The sequence below is a fragment of the Fukomys damarensis genome, unplaced genomic scaffold (genome assembly GCF_012274545.1).
Source record: "Fukomys damarensis isolate Sample0158 unplaced genomic scaffold, DMR_v1.0_HiC HiC_scaffold_32, whole genome shotgun sequence".
Taxonomy (NCBI): domain Eukaryota; kingdom Metazoa; phylum Chordata; class Mammalia; order Rodentia; family Bathyergidae; genus Fukomys; species Fukomys damarensis.
The window spans coordinates 37,955,787-37,974,869 of record NW_022900944.1 but is presented as its reverse complement, the minus strand read 5'-3'; the positions used below and the strand labels follow the sequence as shown (position 1 = coordinate 37,974,869).

Below are 19,083 nucleotides of genomic sequence, written 5' to 3'. Positions count from 1 at the left end.
CATCAGGGTGGCAGGTCTGTATCCTGTGTAGAGAAGAGAATGTAATCCTCATTACTCAGGAAAGAGGTTTGAGTGGTTCTGCGAGAAAGACAGGCAAGTTGCAGATCTATGTATCCGTGTGTGTGTGTGTGTGTGTGTTTGTGTATGTTTGCTGGTTCCATTGTGTCAGGCCTTGTATTTCTAGGGACTAAATCCAGATTGTGAAAAGGAAACAGGTAGATGCCTTCATTTCTGTGTGCAGTGAGATTGGTTTTCTTTTTTTTTTTTTTTTTTTTTTTTTTTTTTTTTTGGTACTGGGGATCAAACTCGGCTCCCTACACTTGCAAGGCAGGCGGTGGAACCACTGAGCTAAATCCTGAGCCTGAGAATTGGTTTTCATTAGCAGCAATGTAACTAGCAGTGGCTGAATGGCAGATGACCCTGAAAGATATTCTTTTGGAGGAGAGAGGAAATTTTTAATACACACAAGTAGTTTATTATAGTGATTTGAGACAGTATATAAAATGTATGAAGAAATCTTAGCAATTTAGAATTTACTTTTATAAAACCATATTTACCAATATTAAATGTTCTATCTGCATTTTGAACATTATAACAAATATAAAGCACAATGCCCAATGTTAACATTGATCTCCTATGCCTAATTTAGATTTAGATATTGACTATTTCAGATTTTATAGAAAGAAACTTTTAAAAAGTTTCATTAATACTTTCTATAAGGTCAGACAGGGGCATGATTGAGATGCTCTACCCAGGCAGGCAGAGTTCAAGCAACATGCGATGAATTTATTGCCATCTGGGTGCTGATGGGCCAAGTGCGAGAAGGCCGCTGGCACTGAGAGGAGGATGCAAGCGGTTGATATGGGGGAGTTGAGGGGAGAGGCACTGGTCGAGAAGGTGGAATATTTTGGAGTCCCACGGGTGATGGGTCTGGGGCTGGCCAATAAACAGGATGGTAGGAAGCGGCAGGGTGGCTGCTGGCTCCCTGTTATCTCTGTGCTTCTGTGGATGCGGGTAGCAGGTCTGCTTGGCTGGGGGTCCAACTCCAGGGCCTGTCACTTTCATTTATGTACTAAAACCTTCATGTGCCAAAAACCTTCAGTGAAACTTAAAAAGCTGGTGTTAAAAGTAGTTATTTCTTTTCTTGAATATTCTAAACCGTGCCATTTTGAATTAACCTTTGCATTTTCAGGGCATGGAAGATAAATGAATAGAGCACCCAAGAATGTGTTTTAACACAGGCTAATTTTGTTTATGACAGAAATATCTTTAACTTTCAGATACCTAAAAAATAGAAAACAAAAACCCTGTGCTAATTTAAAAGGTGTTTTGGGTCATTTTCTAGTACAAATAATATACCATGTCAAGCAGTTTTTCAGTCAAATTCATAAAAGTATTAAAAACTTACATTTGGACCCTGAAAGCTGTTTGAGGAGGCTGACGGGCAGCTGTTCTGGGCTTGGGCTTCAACAGTTCTAGAGGGAGCAGAGGACTCCTTATACCCTTCTGCTCAGAGGAAGGGATTTTTCTTTGATCAGGATTTGTTAGAATCAAACAACCTCAAATTTTAAGTGTGAATATTTATAAGTGAATTTTTTTTTTTTTTTTTTTTGGTTTTTTGAGACAGGGTCTCACTATGTAGTTGAGACTGACCTGGAACTCACTGTGTAGCCCAGGCTGGTCTCGAACTCACAGTGATCCTCCTGCCTCAGCCTCCAAAGTGCTGAGATTACAGGCATGCACCACCGCGTCCAGCTATAAGTGAATTTTTCAAGGGAAAACCTGTAAGTTTTATTTAGTCTTCTGAGGAATTTATGACCCCAAAAGATTCTGGGCCAGGTCATCTCAGGCATCTTTCTCCAGATTCTTTCGTCATTCTTCTCTTCTAGAGCAGCTAGAGAACTAAGCCCTTTGCTCCTTTTGCACTGGGCTGAAGGGGAGTATTTAAAAGAAACTTCTTGCTAGCCTGGGCTACACTGTTCTTGGTAGGGTGCTCTCTGTGGAAGGGCAGCACCAGAGTGAAAGGAAGCAGAGCCGTGTTGTCAGCTTGAGAAGGAACCAAGATCTGTTCTTCCCAGTCTTTTCTGAAACAGACTCTGGCTTTACCCACAGATGTCTGAGGTTGAGCAGATTTTCAGGACTAGTCTGAAAGAGGAGGGGAGTTGGTGTAGTGCTTTTCCATTCTCAGCCTCTTTGCTGTGCTTGAGAAGGATTCCGTCTTTGTTAGATTGTACCTCTGGGCCCTTTAATAACTCTCTTGCCCTCAGCTTCTGCTCATTTAGTTCAGAATTTTTCAACCCTGGCACTTTTGTTGTTAGTCTGGAGCCTCGGCCTGGTCTGGTGTGTCCTGTGCATTGCAGGATATTTAGCAGCAGGTCCCAAGCTACTGGATCTCAATTGCATCTCGCCCTCTTGTTGTGACAACCAGAATATCTCTAGACACTGACACAAGTCCTCTGGAAAGCAGAGTGGCCTCTGATTGGGAACTGCTGACTCAGGCAGACTCCTTAGTACCTGGCCCAAATGATTTAACACTGCATTGCTCAACAGTGGTAAGGAAGACAGCTTTTTTTTTTTTTTTTTTTTTTTTTTTTTTTTTTACAGTTATAATGATCCACGTTTATCTATGTGGAATACATTCCAACATCCCCGGTGGATGCCACAAACTGCAGATGGTACTGAACTTTATATGTACACCATTTTTTTTTTTTGGTATATAAATACCTATGATAAAGTTTAACAGATAAATTAGGCCTACTAAGAAATCAACAACAGTCAGATGCAGTGGTGCACACCTATAATCTCAGGTTTTTGGAAGGCTATAGCAGGAGGATCACAAGTTTGAGCCCACCCTGGGTGACGTAGTGAGACTCTCTGAAAATAAAACATAAAAAGGCCTGAGGATGTAGCTCAGTGATACAGCACCTATGGGTTTTATCACCAGTGCTATAATAAATAAATAAATAGGTAAACTGGCTGGGGATTTAGCTCAGTGGTGCCACCACCTGCCTCGTAAGTACAAGGTCCTGAGTTCTATCTGTGGTACCAAAAAAAGGTAAACAAATAAAATTGAGATATTAGTAGCAGTTTGTAGATATTTGCAGCCTCAACATACAATTCTTTTTTCAAGTCATAAAATCTCACCTCCTTTTACAACGTTTTAAAAATTAAAAATAATTTTTTTGGTATGTCTGAATTGCCAGGTTATTACTCTTTCTTTTTTTTTTTTTTTTTTTTTTTTTTTTTTTCTCGGGTTTTTAAAACCTTAAACTTGCGAAGCAGGCGGCGGAACCACTAAGCTAAATTCCCGGCCCAATGATTACTCTTTTTACTTTGGAGCCGTTATTGAGTAAATTAAAGGTTACCTGAACATAAGCACTGTGATACCACAGTCATTGATCTCATAGCTGTGGTGTCTCCTGTGTGACTTACCACGCATGTAGCATATACCCTGTGGATACAGTAGTGTCATAGAGGATCATGCTTTTCAGAACAACGTACAATTTAAAAACCTATGAATTACTTATTTCTTTTTCCCTTTTCTCTTTTGGTACTGGGGATCAAACTCAGGACTTTGAGCTTGAGAGGCAGGCTTAGTGGAACCACTAAGCTAAATCCCCAGCCCTCAATTACTTATTTCTAGGATTTCCATTTAATATTTTTTGCACCACAAATGAACATGAATAACTGAAGCTCAGAAAGCAAAACCAAGGGTAATGGGAAATTACTGTAATCATTTTAAAGTGAACAATTCAGTGTCCTTTAGTTGCATACATAATGTTGTGTAACTGTGGGTGCTATTTAGCTCCAAAGTATTTCTGTCACTCCAGAGGAAAACCCCTAGCCATTAAGCATTCCTCCCCCTTGCCTCCTAGAGACCGCCAGTCTGCTTTCTCTTTGTGTTTATCTATTTTGAATATTTCATATATATATATATGGAATTGTGCTATAATGCTGACCTTTTATACTTAGCCTAATGTTTTGGAGTTCATCCACACTGTAGCAGGTATGAGAACTTTATTCCCTATTGTAGTGGAATAATATTCTCTCCATCAGTGGACTTTTAGCTGGCCATTATGAATAGTGCTGATCTGCACATGTACATGAATGTGCTTGTTTTCACTTCTTCTGGATGGACATGTAGAAGTGGGATTGTAGGGCCACAAGGTAATACTGTGTTTACTGGGGTTTGAACCTATAGGCTATTGTACACTACGCAAGCACTCTACCACTGAACTGCATCCTTAGTTCTTTACTTTTTTTTTTTTTTTTAATTTGTGAGACAACATCTTGCTGAGTTGCCCAGGCTGAGTATGAACTTCTGATATCCCTGCCTCAGCCTCCCACCTATCTGGGATTATAAGCATGTAACACCCCTCCCAGCTCTTTATATTCCCATCAGTCTTTCCGTATTCTCACCAATGTTTGTCATTGTGTGTGTCTTTTAAGTTTAAGCCAGAGCAATGCCCAGTGGGGATGAAGTGGTACCTTATTTGGTTTTGACTTACATGTCTGTAGCTCATGATGATGTCGAGTACCTTTGTATGTGCCTGTATGTGCCTGTTGGCCATTTGTCCGTCTTTTTTGGAGAAATGTATATTCATGTCCTTTGCCCTTGTGTGTGTGTGAGTGTGTGTGTGTGTGTGTGTGTGTGTGTGTGTGTGTGTGTGTGTGTGTTTCAGTATAGGGATTGAACCCAGGGCTTTGAGCAAGCTAGGCAAGCACTCTACTACTGAGCTGCAACTTCAGCTCCTTTGTCCTTTTTTGAAAGGTGTTATTTGTATCTTTGCTGTTGAGATATAAGAGTTTTGAATATATTCTGGTTATTAGACTTTTATCAGCTATATAATTTGCAAGTAAATGTTTTCTCCAGTGTACTTGTTGGAGAAATATTACTGTCTTTTCAGTTTCTTCATAATGTCTTTGATACCCAAAACTTTTGATTTTGATGAAGTTCTATTTATCTTTTTTTCTTTAAACAGGGTCTTACCATGTAGTTCATTGTAGAACTCACTATGTGGCCCAGGCTGGCCTCTAATTCATGGCAATCCTCCTGCCTCAGCCTCCTGAGTGCTGGGATTACAGATATGCACCACCAGTCCCAGCAGCGTTTTTCTTGTTCTTGATTGAAAGGCAGCCTTTTTTAGGAGTAACAGCTTTAGAGTTGTGCAAACCTGAGGTCAGGCCCTAGTCTGAACACTGTTTTATCTTGAGCAAGCCTTTCATTTGCTGAGCTTGGCTGCCTCATGTATAACGTGGATGATGTTCCTCATGTTCAGGGTAGTGGGAAAGGTCAAGGGTCAAATTTATTAACAGTGTCTGGTAGTTTATAGCCAAGGACTGGGAGACTCTCTGGAAATGGTAGGGAATGTTGTTATAAAATAAGGGGACTTTAATTTTCATTTTGTTTCCATTGGACTTCATTTTTTTCTGTATTTTGAATCCTAACCTTTCCATAAGCACCTTACCTATTTAGATTTGGAAACACATTTCAGGATAAAAGTCTCAGAACTTTATACATATGTCTGTGTGAGAGGCAAAATGAAAATCAGTCTGTTATATATTCAGTTCAAAAATTATTCAGTGGTCTGCCATTGTTCTTAGTCTATTACTAACCTTTATGCATTTCAAGCCAGATGTGGTAGCACATGCCTATAATCCCAGCTACTCAGAAGGCTGAGGCAGGAGGATCACAAATTAGAAGCCAGTCTAGCAAATTAAGGAGACCCTGTCTCCAAATACAAAATGATAGAAAAGCACGGGGTGGGCATGTAGCTCAGTGATGAGCTATTTTCCTTAGTAAGCTTAAGACCCTGGGCTCAATCCCTGATAATCTGCCCCTCCAAAAAAAACTCTTTCCATCTTGGCATTCATAACCCTGAGTGTGGGCTGAGGGTAGGTAGTTTAAGCTAATGTTAACTATATTGGCTTTTTTAGTGGCTTTTTCAAATTCAACCATAGGATTTCTGCCATGCAAGTTGACTTCTACATGGCTTCCTCTTCTCCCTCTTAAGCAGATTGGAGGGAGAACATTTGTTTCCTTGTGCATGTTATTCTACCTGCTGCCTTCTCCCCCTTGTTTCTTCTCAGAGTAACCAGCGGGTCGACCTGTATAAGTGGAAGGACGGCAGTGGGGAAGTCGGCACCACCCTACAGGGCCATACTCGCGTCATCAGGTAGGCACCTGCCCTCCACAGCTCCTTGGCCTGTCTCACTTTGTCATGATCCCTAGAGGGATCCTCCTCTCGTGGTAAACCTGTGCTGTGCTTGCTGAGTAACAGCAGTAATTAGTGTTCCCTGAGGTGATGGCAGAGACCCCAGCAAGCAGCAGCAGCCCTTGGCTTTTTCTCTGCAGCTCTGGGTACTACACAGGGCTCCAGCATCTCAGTCTGTGCCCCAAATGCAATTGCCTGCTGCTTGGGCTTGCCGAAGTGTCCCTGCTTCTGGTCAGGGGACACTTTTTCTGGAGAGTAGCAGCAGCAGGGGTGCAGGGCAAGTGATGACCTGAGGATGCTGGGAAAGGCTTACCCCTTGGTGTGTGCAGAGCACCCCACAGCAGCTTCCTTTCTGGGAGGAGGGTGTGAGTGGGCCAAGTGGTATGGCTGCGGGGCAGTTTGTCATTGGTTTACCCAAGGTGGCTGTGCTTTAAATCCGATTTAGAAAAAGATAAAGATTACTTTATATGTTCTTCCTTTATTTTGTTATATTTTCTGGCCATGGGGTCTGTGTTTCAGTTAAGATGCCCACTTCTTTGTGGGCAGTAGGTGGTAGTATTGGCTGGCAACTACAGGGAGGACCTGAAAGCTTCCTTCCAAGCTCAGTTGCTCATTTTCAGGGAACTCTGCAAATCCCCAGGCTGAAGTAAGTCGAGCCCACTGACAATGATGTTTGAAGCCACCAACGACTAGATTTTCAAGTGCTTTGAAACCAGAAACTGAAGTTTTGCTTTGTTTTGTTTGTCCTGTTTGTCTGTGTCACAGTGACTTGGACTGGGCAGTGTTTGAGCCAGATCTCCTGGTCACCAGCTCTGTGGACACCTACATCTACATTTGGGATATCAAGTAAGAACAGTGAGAGGCATGACCACGTGGTTGTGGGACAGTGTGGGGCCTCTGTTTTAGAGATTGAGTATTTAAGTCTGGTTTCCTCCAGATGTAAACCAAAACAAGGATTTGAGTGTTACACATTGCTAGGAGGGGAAAGAAGTGCTGGGGGAAGATAGAATCAGGCCTACAGCAGGGGCCCCTCCCCTGGGGACCCTGTGAATAGGTGGAGCTTAATCTTTCTGTAGAGCCCTGGGTGCTGGAGCATAGCTCCCTCCTTGGAGGTGTCCCTCTGAGGGCTGAGAAGTGGGGTGCTACCCTATTGTCATTGGCAAGGACCACACTCAGGGTTTGAATTTCCCAGCACCTCAGCAGTCAGAGTTCTGCACAGCAGGCTACTAAGCCAGAAATCCCTTGGCAAAGCATCATGGGTGCTGGCATTTGGAAGCCGAGCTAGGGTTCACTGAAGTGGAGAATGTCATTGGGGGAGTTGGGTGGGAGCACAGACGCATCTGCCTCAGTGGGCAGTGCTGAGACATCTGCTCAGCTCTTGCTCTTTGTGAGGCTGCCATGCCCATCTCTCAGGGAAGTCAGTGGCCCCTCACTGAGTCACCCTCCTGGAGGAAGGAGGAAAGGCCCACACATCCCCAGAAGAGCGCTGCCCTTGGTGTGTGGATGCCCTCTTCCTCCCCTCATGGCAATGACATGGGGCTCTTTTTCCCGGAAGGAGGGGATTGCAGGGAGAAGGAAGCCAGGTACTGGGGAGGAACAGAAGAGAGAAGAGCTCCTGGGGAGGCAGGCGGGTGTGTGTGGCTGACTTGACCAAGCACTACCGACAGAGCAGTACTTCAGTGCCATTGCGCTTAGGGTAGCTCCCAGGGTCGAACCTCAGGATCCAGGGGACCTGAAGAGGGAAACTTTTTTTTTTTCCATTTTGAGACAGAGTCTCTCTCTGTAGTTGAGACTGGACTCAAATTCACTATCTATCCCAGGTTGGCCTTGAACTCACCTTAGTCCTCCTGACTCAGGAGATACTAGGCATGTGCCACCATGCCTAGCTCATCTTAGCCACTTTTAAGTAGGTAGCTCAGCAGTGTTTTGTAGCTATTGTGCAGTAGATCTTCAAAACTTCATCTTGCAAAACTGAAAACTTCTACTCTTCAGACAGCAACTTCTCAGCCTCCCCTTTACCCAGCTCCTGGCAGCCATCACTGTGGCTTCTTGATTTTATGGATTTGATCACACTAGTGACCACATATAAAAAGACTTAGACCATGTGGTTGTGGGACAGTGTGGGACCTCTGTTTTAGAGATTGAGTATTTTAGTCTGGTTTAGATAGTATTTATATTTTTGTGACATATTTCACTTAGTATCATCTCTGGATTCATCTATATTGTAGCTTCTGTCAGAATTTCCTTCCTTTTTAAGAATAACATTCCAAGGGCTGGGGATTAAGCTCAGTGGTGCCGTGCCTGCCTCACAAATATAAGGTCCTGAGTTCAGTCCTCAGTGCCAAAAAATTAAAAAAAGAGTTGACATTCCATTGTGGGGCCCACTGCACTTTGGTTATCCATTCACTGGCTGCTTCTACCTCTTGGGTATTGGGAATACCCAGAGTAGTTTTCAAGTATGTTGAAGTATGTTGGGAGGGTTCTTGCAGTTGCCTGTCACCTTATTGCCACTAGGGGAAGTGACATTGGGAAGGGATTCTTTTGCCCTTTCTTCCTCCACAGTGGGGCTACACAAGCCATGCTGAATCATATAATCTGCTTTTTTGTGGCTTCAGCTGTAATGTTTTGAAATTCAAACTCAGCCTGAATTGAAATGGCTGAGAAAGTTCATCTGTCTTGAGGAAAACAAGTCTTATCTGTATATATCTCTGTGTATGTTCACATCTATATCTATATATGAAATTTTTTTTAGACAGGATCTCACCATATAGCCCAAGCTAGCTTTAACCTTGCGACCCTCCTGTCTCAGCTGCCCAAGTGTTGAGATTACAGGTGCACATCATCATGCCTAGCTTTTTAGGCCCTCACAGCAGATTTAGCTGAGTTCCCACTGAGAGGGAAGTGAAGAAATGTATGCAGAGCGTGAAAAGCAGTGGGTGCCTGGAGGCTTATGAATTGGGCATTTGCCTTCTGTTTTTTATATTTCAGAGACACAAGGAAACCTACGGTTGCACTATCTGCTGTAGGTGAGTGTGTACACCCCCGGCTTACTGACTTCATTCCATTCTTTCCTTCCCAGCCGTTCCTCCTCATACTCAAACCATCTGTGCCCTGTGTTCCGCCGGGCTGGGTGCAATTAGAAGTCCTGTGCTGGAAAGTCTTACTTTAAGCGCCCGCAGGAGCCAAGATATTGAGTGTGGATCAGGAACTTTTTTGAGTATTCAAGGACAGGAGCCATACTGGCTTGCAATCTTTTTATGTGGAAAATGTCAGCTGCATATAAAGACAGAAGAAAATGAACTGCCTTGCAAATGAACTCATGATTTTTACATTGAGTTATATCCACAGTCTTGTTTTTCTTTTCCTTTTTTTTTGGTACCAGGGATTGAACTTGAGTTTTTGTGCTTGTGAGGCAGGGGCCAGAACCACTGAGCTAAATTCCTGGTCCTTTATTTTCTTTTTTGAGACAGGGTCTCACTGAATTGCTAGGTTACCCAGGCTGGGCTTGAATCTGTGATCCTCTGCCTCACCCTCCTTACGTTCTGAATCTTTATCTTACCCACCATCCTACCCCCATCCTCATTCAGTATATATTTTTACAAAGAAGGATTCCTTTAAAAAAAAAGAATCCCTACCATTAACATACCCCAAAATATTAACAGTTCTTTATTATCATGATATATCTAAGCAATATTCAAATTTTTCCAAAATAATAAGTTGTTTGAATCAGAATACAAATAAATTCCATACTGGTGAGTGGCTGATATGTTTCTCATCTGTTTTGGTGGGTTGATGTTTCTTCCTCTCCATTTTGGTTTTGTTTTTCTTTTCCTGAACTTCATTTATTGAAGAAGCAAGGTTATTTGTCCTGTGATTTTTTTTTTCTTTCCCCACAAGCTAAGTTATGCTGATTGTATTCCTATAGTGTCATTTAACACGGATAAACCCAGTTCTTGAAATTACTTTCTGATCTGCCTGTTTTCATTGCTTATTGAATGTCTTCTTTCTTTCTTTTTTTGGTTTTTTGGGACAGGGTCTCACTATGTAGTTGAGACTGACCTGGAACTCACTGTGTAGTCCAGGCTGGTCTCAAACTCACAGCGATCCTCCTGCCTCAGCCTCCCAAGTGCTAGGGTTACAGGCGTGCATCACCACTCCCGGCTATTGAATGCTTTCTTTAGAATTGACTATTTTTGAAATTATCAAGTAGGGGTTTTAGGGAATATTCGCACCACTTCCTGAGGGTAGAACGTGGGCCCTGGACTGATACAACTTAAAATGAGGAAGCCGAATCATCAATATTTTGGAATCCCTAATAAAAATGTATGTTTTCTGTCTCCTTTTAAAATTAGTGTATGTGATGCATAATAGCTATATTTATTTGGAAGAAAACCTTGTTTCACAATCACTTTTAATCCCTTTAATGTTGGTTCCTACATGTGGGAATCAGGCGCCTCTCTTACTTCTGTGCCAACCGCTCAATGGTTCTGTTGATCTGCTCACTCCCTTGGGTGCTGCTGATCTCTGACATCACTGGCTGCTGTGGATAAACAACTGAATAAACACACAGTGGTCTGTAAATGCCTAGTTCACATTCCCCTGACTTTCTTAATTTATGCAGCTTTCTGAGTTAGATTGGTTTTAGAGAAACCCTATCAAGGAAGCCAGGTTTTTTCAGCCCATTTCTTCCGATTGCTTTCTTTTCTGTTATAGGTAGGTTTCTAAAATAATAGAAGTAGGAGATACTTTCCTCTTTGCATATCAGTAAGATTTCCCAGTGGTGGCAGGGCTGTCCTGGGAGAAAAAAGGTAAATGAGAGGCTGTGTTCCTTTGTAAGTTGCTTCATCTGACCCAGAGGTGCAGCCTTGGGTGCTGTCTGCTCCCCAGGGTCTATGGCCCCCATTTGCCAGTGAGTGAGCTGTTTTTACCCTCAGAAGTGGAAGTCCAGAAAAGCATGCTGCAGAGCATGTCCTGGCCCAACGGCTCTCACAGCCTGGGACCTCTTATCTGATTCTGGCATCATTGTCACAGTAAAGCAAATGAATCGGTGGCCCCCAGAATCTTTTGGGAGCTTTGTGTTCTGATGAGTCCTTTACCAGGAAAGGTACCCTTGTGTGGGACTCTTGAAGTAACTGTCAAGAAGAGGTGGAGCAGCTGGGTGCAGTGGTGCAGACCCATAAGGCCAGCTCTTAAGGAGGCTGAGGCAGAAAGGTTGCAAGTTTGAGTCCTGCCTAGACAATTCAGCAGGTCTGTGTCTTAAAATAAAAAAGTAAAGCCAAGGGCCGGGGATTTAGCTCAGTGGTTCCGCTGCCAGACTCGCAAGCACAGGACCTGAGTTCGATCCCCGGTACCAATAAAAAGCAAAGCCAAAAGGGTTGGGGATGTTAGATGGTAGAGTGCCCCTGGGTTCAATCCCCAGTACCATTAAAAATTTAAAAAAGGAGATGGAGCAAGCTCTTCTTACTTTCTCTAGCTAATTCATTTTCAGTGTGATCTCCGTCTTTTGTTCTGATTTAAGGTGCCCATTGTCTCAAAAAAAAAAAATGAGGTAAACTGGATGATGAGGGTAGAAAGAGGATTGATAATGGGTACCAGAATACAGTTAGATGGAGGAATGAGCTCTGGTTTCTTGAGCCTAATAGCATTACTACAGTTCACAACAATTTACATATTGTATATCTTATAAAGAACTAGAAGAGAGGAGTATGGCGGTTCCTAACAAAAAGAAATCACAACTGATTTAAAGAGATGAAATGCTATTTGCCCCCATTTGACCCTTACACAGTGTATCAAAGTACTAGTCCTGAGGGGTGGGACTGATCCATACTGGGGCTGATTCTTCAGCTGAGCTCCAGCTGGAGGCTACGTTCTTCTAAGATTGTTCCTCAGAAACAACAACTCCATAGAGAGCGAGGAAGGCACAGGCCCGAGAGCTGCCTCAGTGGGGATGGATGCGGAGGGGTCAGATCGCGGGACAGCTCAGTGACTGCTCCCACGAGACACTGCATTTTCCTGCTGACTGCACAGAGTACCTATGGGTTTTTCCTGGAGATCATTTCCTCCATTAGGTGACTCTGATCCTGTGCCCATGTTAATTCAGTCACTCTTGACTTCTTTTTATCTATAATGGTGGAGTTGGTACAGTCATAGGAGCTGGAGGGTTTCTGTGCTTATTGAGCCAGAACTCATTATCCAGCTCCCCTGCATGAGCTGAACTCTGCTTCTGAAAGCAGCGGGGACAGCACCTCTCTTGCCCTGATTTTTCTGTGCAGCTGGTGCCTCCCAAGTCAAATGGAATAAAAAAAACGCTAACTGCCTCGCCACCAGCCACGATGGGGATGTGCGGATATGGGATAAGCGGGTGAGTAACTTTTTTCCCTTGTAGTTGGTCTTCAGTCCTTCGCAGAGGGTGGAAAAAGATGCCATGAGACCCAGGGCGTTAGGAGTTTTGAGGGGCCCAGAAACTCTGCAGCATAGCAAGTTGTCATTTTAAGCCCATAGTACCAGGTGACATTCGCTTCTCAAATTGCTGTTGAACAAAGGTAGGGAAGTAAGCCATTGTGATCAATGGCTAAAATAATGAACTTGGCCTCACCTACATTAGGGTCCCTCTTTGCTCCTTCTAATGAGGACATTGGGAAAGTCTCAGTAACGTCTCTGTGGCTCAGTTTTCTTATCTTCAAAATGAAAATAATACGATGAATGCATGCTGAGGTGAAGCTTTTGGGACTCGGCACTTCTACAATGATCAGCAGGCTTCTTTTCCCTGCCCTTGTTTGCAGAGTGTTAGGGGTTATTCCTGAATACTTCCAAAATAGATCCCTGGGGAGGGGGCTTGTTATGTTCAGTCCCCCTTAGAAGTCCAGACATCCCCTCAGCTTCAGGAGCTTGCAGATCGATCATATATTGCAGCAGTCCATGTGCTGCAGGCCCCAGAAGTGCCATGTGCTGGGTGTGGTGGAGAGTCAACTGGAACTTCAGTGTGTTGGTGTCAGGATATGATACAGGGAAAGAGCCCCCCTTGTCTTCCTGCCAGAGTTGGGCATAAAGCCTCGAGCAGTCGAATTTGTAAGTGCTGCAGTGTAAACTGCTTCCTGCTTTGTGAAACCTGGGGCTAGAGATTCTCACGCTCTTCGCAGAGGGCATGGGTGCGGTGACCACAGTGCTGACCCTACAGTTTCTGCGTTGCTGGTGGCTGTGCAAGGAACGCTGAGAGGAGGAAGTGAAGCAAAGATTGGGTGTGCTGGTGAAGGTCTCTGTCTTAAGTGGCTCCTAGAAAATTCACAGGTGGTGAATTTATAGGAGTTGGATGGCTGTATCTTCCACGTTTTAGTTTCTGTCTGCTGCCCCTTTAGGTTATTCTGATAATAGCCATTTCCCCCTTCTCTTTCTTAAGTTGTTATTTGGCTTTAATCAGTTAGTCACTATAATAGCATTTCAGTATAGTAAATGGTTTAAATAAAATATACTTGGTTAATTTGCATTGCCTATGTATATGTCTGAGACTTTTCAGAGATGTAGGCAAAATAATTTGGTGTTTAACCATGAACTCTCTGAGTTCCTGTTTCCTTATCTTGTAGAAAAATACTGCTAAGCTATTCCTTTCTAGTCTGAGTGGTCCACTAATAGTGTTAACTTCCCTCTGCCTTTTATCTGTGTTGTTGAAAGAATTTTAATTTTTTTTTATTGATTCATAGGCCTTCTTTTCAGATGGTTTGTGAACTTGATGGTATTTTCTTTTCTCTGGCACTTTCTAGTATCAAACCAACACTGATGGCAGCAACCATCATAGGGTTACAGTGTCAGTGGTGAGCTTAGATTTCCATCCAGCTCATGCATGGCTGATAATACTGATGCTCACTAAGTGTCTTGTACATAGGCATCTAAGAACTTTGTGTGTTTTTATTGTTTTCTGTTTCTATCTAGCCTTTCCAGTAGGGACTGTTCAGAGTCCTGTTTTACAGATGAGTAAACTGAGGCACAGTTTGATGTTGGGACTAGAGTCTGAGAGGTTACTTCTGGAGACTATGCTCTTAACCTCATAGACTAATGCAAATTATAGAAGTAATACATGCTGTTTGTAGGGGGAAATCTAAAAGAAAAAGAAAAATCATTCATAATCCTACTACCAGAGACAAATGCTAACATTTTGGGGGGTTTTCCTTTGCTTTTAAAAAAAAAGTATGGCTTATGTTGTATGCCTAGTTGTTTGTGCTTTTTTTTCCATTTAAAATTACAACCAATGCATTTCTCCCATGTTATAAGCTCTCTTTAAGTATAATTTAAGGACTACATTATAGTATATTAGATAGCTATATATAATTGATGCAAATTAATTTTTCCACATGTACTGGTTGTTTAGGTGGTTCCTTATACTCTAGTGTTTCAAGTAGCCCCAAGATATATATAAAGTGTTTTTATGAATTTGGAGTTTTTTGGTTTTTTTGGTACCAGGAATTGAACCCAGGACCTTGCTCTTGCAAAACAGGCGCGATGCCACTGAGCTAAATCCCTGGCCCTGGAGTATTTCTTTTAAAAAGTTTTAAAATTTTGGGGTTTTTGTTTGTTTGTTTGTTTGTTTGCTTATAGGGTTTTTTTGTGACAGTGTCTTGCTGTGTAGTCCATTGTGGCCTTGAATTTGTGTGATCCTCCTGACTCAGTCTCTCAAGTGCTGAGATTATAGACAGGCATGCATGATTATGCCAAAGTCTCTTAATAAATCTTGCCAAATTTTTTTCCAGAAAGGTTGTACTAACTGTTTGGTCATATTGAAGCCAGCACAGAACTTGCTGCTGTGTTTTCTTTCCTCACTGATAAATAAAACACAGAAAAAAAAGTTGTACTATTTAGTATGTACAATAGCAGTGACAAATGAAGCTTCAATAGAATCATTCTTTATACCTTCTAACTTGAAAGTTTTTTTAAAAATCTTATTTTGATGTGTATTTCTGAGGTTTCCTTCTGAGTTTGTCCATTTTTATATGTGCTGTTTTGTTTTGTTTGGTGTGTGTTTGTTTTCTTTTGGGATCTTAGTTCTCAATCACTGTAAGATGGTTAGACTGTCAGAGTTGAGGTTGGGTCCCTTTGGATGTTACAAGCCCTTCTTAGGTGATAGGGAGAAAAGGGAATAGGGATGAAAAGTGCCCACTGTGTATATCTCTCTTAAAAGTCATGCATCAGATTGGATTGGGTAGAGATTAGGCTGCTGGGTCCATTTATAAATCATAAGATGGACAGCCAGATAAGTCTCTTGTTGGTTTGTTTGGCTTAGGCAAAGCAAAGTGAAGTTTCTGAAGGGTAGAGTCAGTATCTGGCAGTATTTTGTGTATCCCCTTCAGTACCCAACAGACTGTCTTATGGGACACGCTCAATAAGTTGTTTTTCATGTGACAAACTCAGTGGCAATCTGTTGCAGAAACCCAGCACAGCAATGGAATATCTAGCAGCCCACCTCTCCAAAATCCATGGCCTTGACTGGCACCCAGACAGTGAACACATTCTTGCCACCTCCAGTCAAGACAACTCCGTCAAGGTGAGTGGCACCCACTGGGACAATTGGAGGAGCTGGATTTAGATGTGTCAGGGATGTGTGGTAGCACCTTGGAAGGAAAGCTACAGCACATCACCATGGTTTGTGTTTCCTGGGTACTTGTGCCTTTTGAGGAGCTGAGGTTATGGTTCTTTGTTGTAGTGTGTGTATGCATCTGTGTATGTTTGAGACAGGGCTTCATTGGGTAGTTCAGGCTGACCTTGAACGCACTGTGTAGCCCAGGCTGGTCTCAACCTTAAGGCAGTCCTCCTTCTCAGTATCCTGAGTGCTGAGATTTCAGGAGCACACTACCATGCTCTACTAAACCTAGTTATTGTGACCAACAGGAGTGAGGATGTGGAGCTAAATGATGGCTGTAAATGTGTTTAGAAGGTTTTCTTTCCCTCCGTGACAGAAAGTCAAAGACAGAATTTTGAAAGGAAAAGAAGTTTACTTGCAAAGAAGTTGAAGGGAAGTGAGATATGCACACAGAGAGAGATACAAGTAAAGGAGGGGAGCCTGCAAATTTGTCAAGGTCACCAGGCCTACAATTAGTCTGTTGATGGTGGGAAAACAGCACTTTTCTTATGGTTATTCTGTCTGCAAAAGATACGACCTTGCAGACATCAGCTCTGCGAATTCAGAGACAGAGCTGTTTTGCTGGCATTCTCTAACCTGCAGGAAACACTCAAGGTTTTACACATTTTGGTGACTATTATTTTTGGCTTATCAGATTGCAGTGTTTGTTACTGTTTGTCCTTTGTGCCGCCTGATCAGAGTGATGGTAGGGTCATCTTTACTCCACAGTTCCTTCTGCGGTGCAGTCTTTCCCTAAGGATAGGGATTTATTTGATCACAGGAGTTGGCTTAGCAATTTTGTGGTTCAGTATCATTAATGCAGTGCTTTATTATATTTACATAGTGACGTGTAATGTCTTTTTGCTATGGTTAGCGAAACTGGAGTCATACTGAAGGCTTAAAAGTTAACATCTATCTTAAGGTACAGTTGTCATTTACTTTTGTGAGTCACAGTGGCTATTTTGTTTGTTTTTACTTTGTTGGTTGCAGTTGGTGTTTGTCCTACATCCCTGTCAGCTTATCTCTCAAGTTCAGGAACCAGGAACTATCCAATTCTACATTTGAAAAAGGGATTAATAATATCTGCTCATGGTTGTTTTAAAGATTAAATGGGATTTTAAAAACTTAAGTTTTAAATACATGTCTAAAATGCAGTAAGTAGTCGAGGCATTTGAACTGTTGTTATAAAATTGCTTGCATGGTGTGAATGTAATACAGGATCAAAACCTGTCAGTTTTACCTTTCAGAGGTCATTTAACGGACAGATTGACTGACAATGGTCTGTCTCAAATTGATGATCCCCGAGAAGTCCAGAAATTCTCCTGTCATGTTAATAAATTGGAAAGGGAGGATTCTTTGTATCTTTTTAAGTAGCACGGTTATGGGGGTGGAACTAAAAATATACTATTGAAAGGTGTTTTTGGAGAATAAAAAGCAGTGAGTTCTAAGGCTATGCATATTGCTATATTTGAATTTTCAAAATGCTATTTATCTTACAATTTTTCTTCTAGTTCTGGGATTACCGGCAGCCTCGGAAATACCTCAATATCCTCCCTTGTCAGGTGCCTGTGTGGAAGGCCAGATACACGGTGAGTGAGATACCCTAACTCTTGCTGGAAACTTCCTCTTGGTGTTCCAGATGCAAAGACCCACAGATGTTTTCTCTGTGAGGCAGTTTTCTCTTTCTGTCTTGGTTTGGCAGATGTGATGATGAGCACACAGATGCAATTAACGACTTACAGTCATACCCTTGAAATGCTGGTTGGGTTCTGCATTAGGACTGCTGACCACAGCTAGACGGAGGAGGGGACAGTGAAGGCATTCACCAGGGGCAGCTGGGAAGGACGGAGGGGAGAGTCGAGGGGCTGATGACCAGTGAACTGTGAAGGAAAGAAGTCTGGGGTCCAGCTCTTCCATTTAATGTTTGTGTGGCCTTAGACAAGCCAAGTGATTGTGAACAGAAATTTCCTCCTCTGTAGAATACAAAGAATACTTTGCTTTGCTTTGCTTTCCTTTCCTTTCCTTTTCTTTGCTTTTCTTTCTTTTTTTTTTTTTTTAAGTGGTACTGGGGATTAAGCCTTTGCACTGAGCCACATCTCCAGTCCTCTTTTTCTTTTTTGTACTGGGGATCGAACTCAGGACCTTGCACTTGTGAGGCAGGTGGTGGAACCACTGAGCTAAATCCCTGGCCCCCCAGCCGCTTTTTTTTGGAGACAGTCTCCTTAAGTGTCTAAATTGTACAGGCTAGGCTTGAATTTGTGATCCTTCTTCTGCTTTGTGTTACAGGTTCTGCTAATGTTACAGGTGTGCACCTAGCTTCTTTTTTTAAAAATTGTGACAGTGCAGTGCTATTTACTACATTCACAATCTGCCTTCCTTTTGAAATCAATATTGAATATGCCTTATAAATCATAAAATGTTACAAATAGAAAGGTAGTGATTATCAGCCTGCCAGTCATTTTTCCATGGCCATATTGATAGCTGCTGATCAGAAATAATGTATTTCCTTTAATGTTGATTCGAGAGCAAGCATGGGGTGAATAAAGCTACCTTTCTGCATCAGGCTGATACTCTGGGACACTGTAGAGTGGTAAGAATAATTGGGCATTGTTTTTGCATCTGGGATCACTTGCCAAGAAAGTCGATGTTATTCTTATGAACTGATACACTTCTCTGGATTAATATGTTTGCTTTAAAAAGTAAAAAGTCCAGGAATGCTACCAGGAGAGGATATGAAGGTAAATAAATGTGCTCTTAGGTGACTCTAGCTTCTTCTTTAAATAACAGAGTCTGGTTATCAACCAGAAGGGCCCTTTAGCTACCTAGCAGATTGGGAGTTGCTAAGTAAAACATCAGTCCTGAGGTTACTAAGCTCTCCTTTCATAGCTACGAGTCCTGGCAGTGGGAAGGAGATGCATCATGTGCCTCTGTGCATCTGTTTGGTCTTTCCAGTGGCAGGAACTAATGTTTGCTCTTCCAGTAGTTTCCCAGGCAGCCTTGTGTGCCCTTTCTTTAGGAGGGACTCACAGAGAGAGTAGGTAGGATATGAAGTAGCAGTCAAAGCTGTTTGCTTTTTATAGAGTTTTCAAAGTTCTTCTCCAAGCATTTGGCTCAGCCTTATTTTCATTTGCTGTGTCCCTTCCCTAAGCAGAGAGACAGCTAGATGTGATGGTCAGCTTACTGTATTTGGGAAATTTTCCCCCAGATAGTTTGGGGCCTTCTTCTTCTTCTTTTTTTTTTTTTTTTTTTTTTTTTTTTGTT

General features: G+C 42.3%; 1 protein-coding gene across 4 annotated transcripts in view; it reads left to right on the top strand.

Annotated features, from left to right (window-relative positions):
• Positions 1–19,083, top strand: part of Wdr59 (WD repeat domain 59) — an 84,474-nt gene that overhangs the window by 24,856 nt on the left and 40,535 nt on the right. For all 4 annotated transcript variants that reach the window (XM_010644398.2, XM_010644396.2, XM_010644397.2 and 1 more), the window contains exons 4-9: positions 6,091–6,176; positions 6,981–7,061; positions 9,204–9,241; positions 12,488–12,576; positions 15,631–15,747; positions 17,334–17,411. In XM_010644398.2, coding sequence (XP_010642700.1) covers positions 6,091–6,176; positions 6,981–7,061; positions 9,204–9,241; positions 12,488–12,576; positions 15,631–15,747; positions 17,334–17,411 — 489 coding nt within the window. The remainder of the gene's footprint in view (positions 1–6,090; positions 6,177–6,980; positions 7,062–9,203; positions 9,242–12,487; positions 12,577–15,630; positions 15,748–17,333; positions 17,412–19,083) is intronic.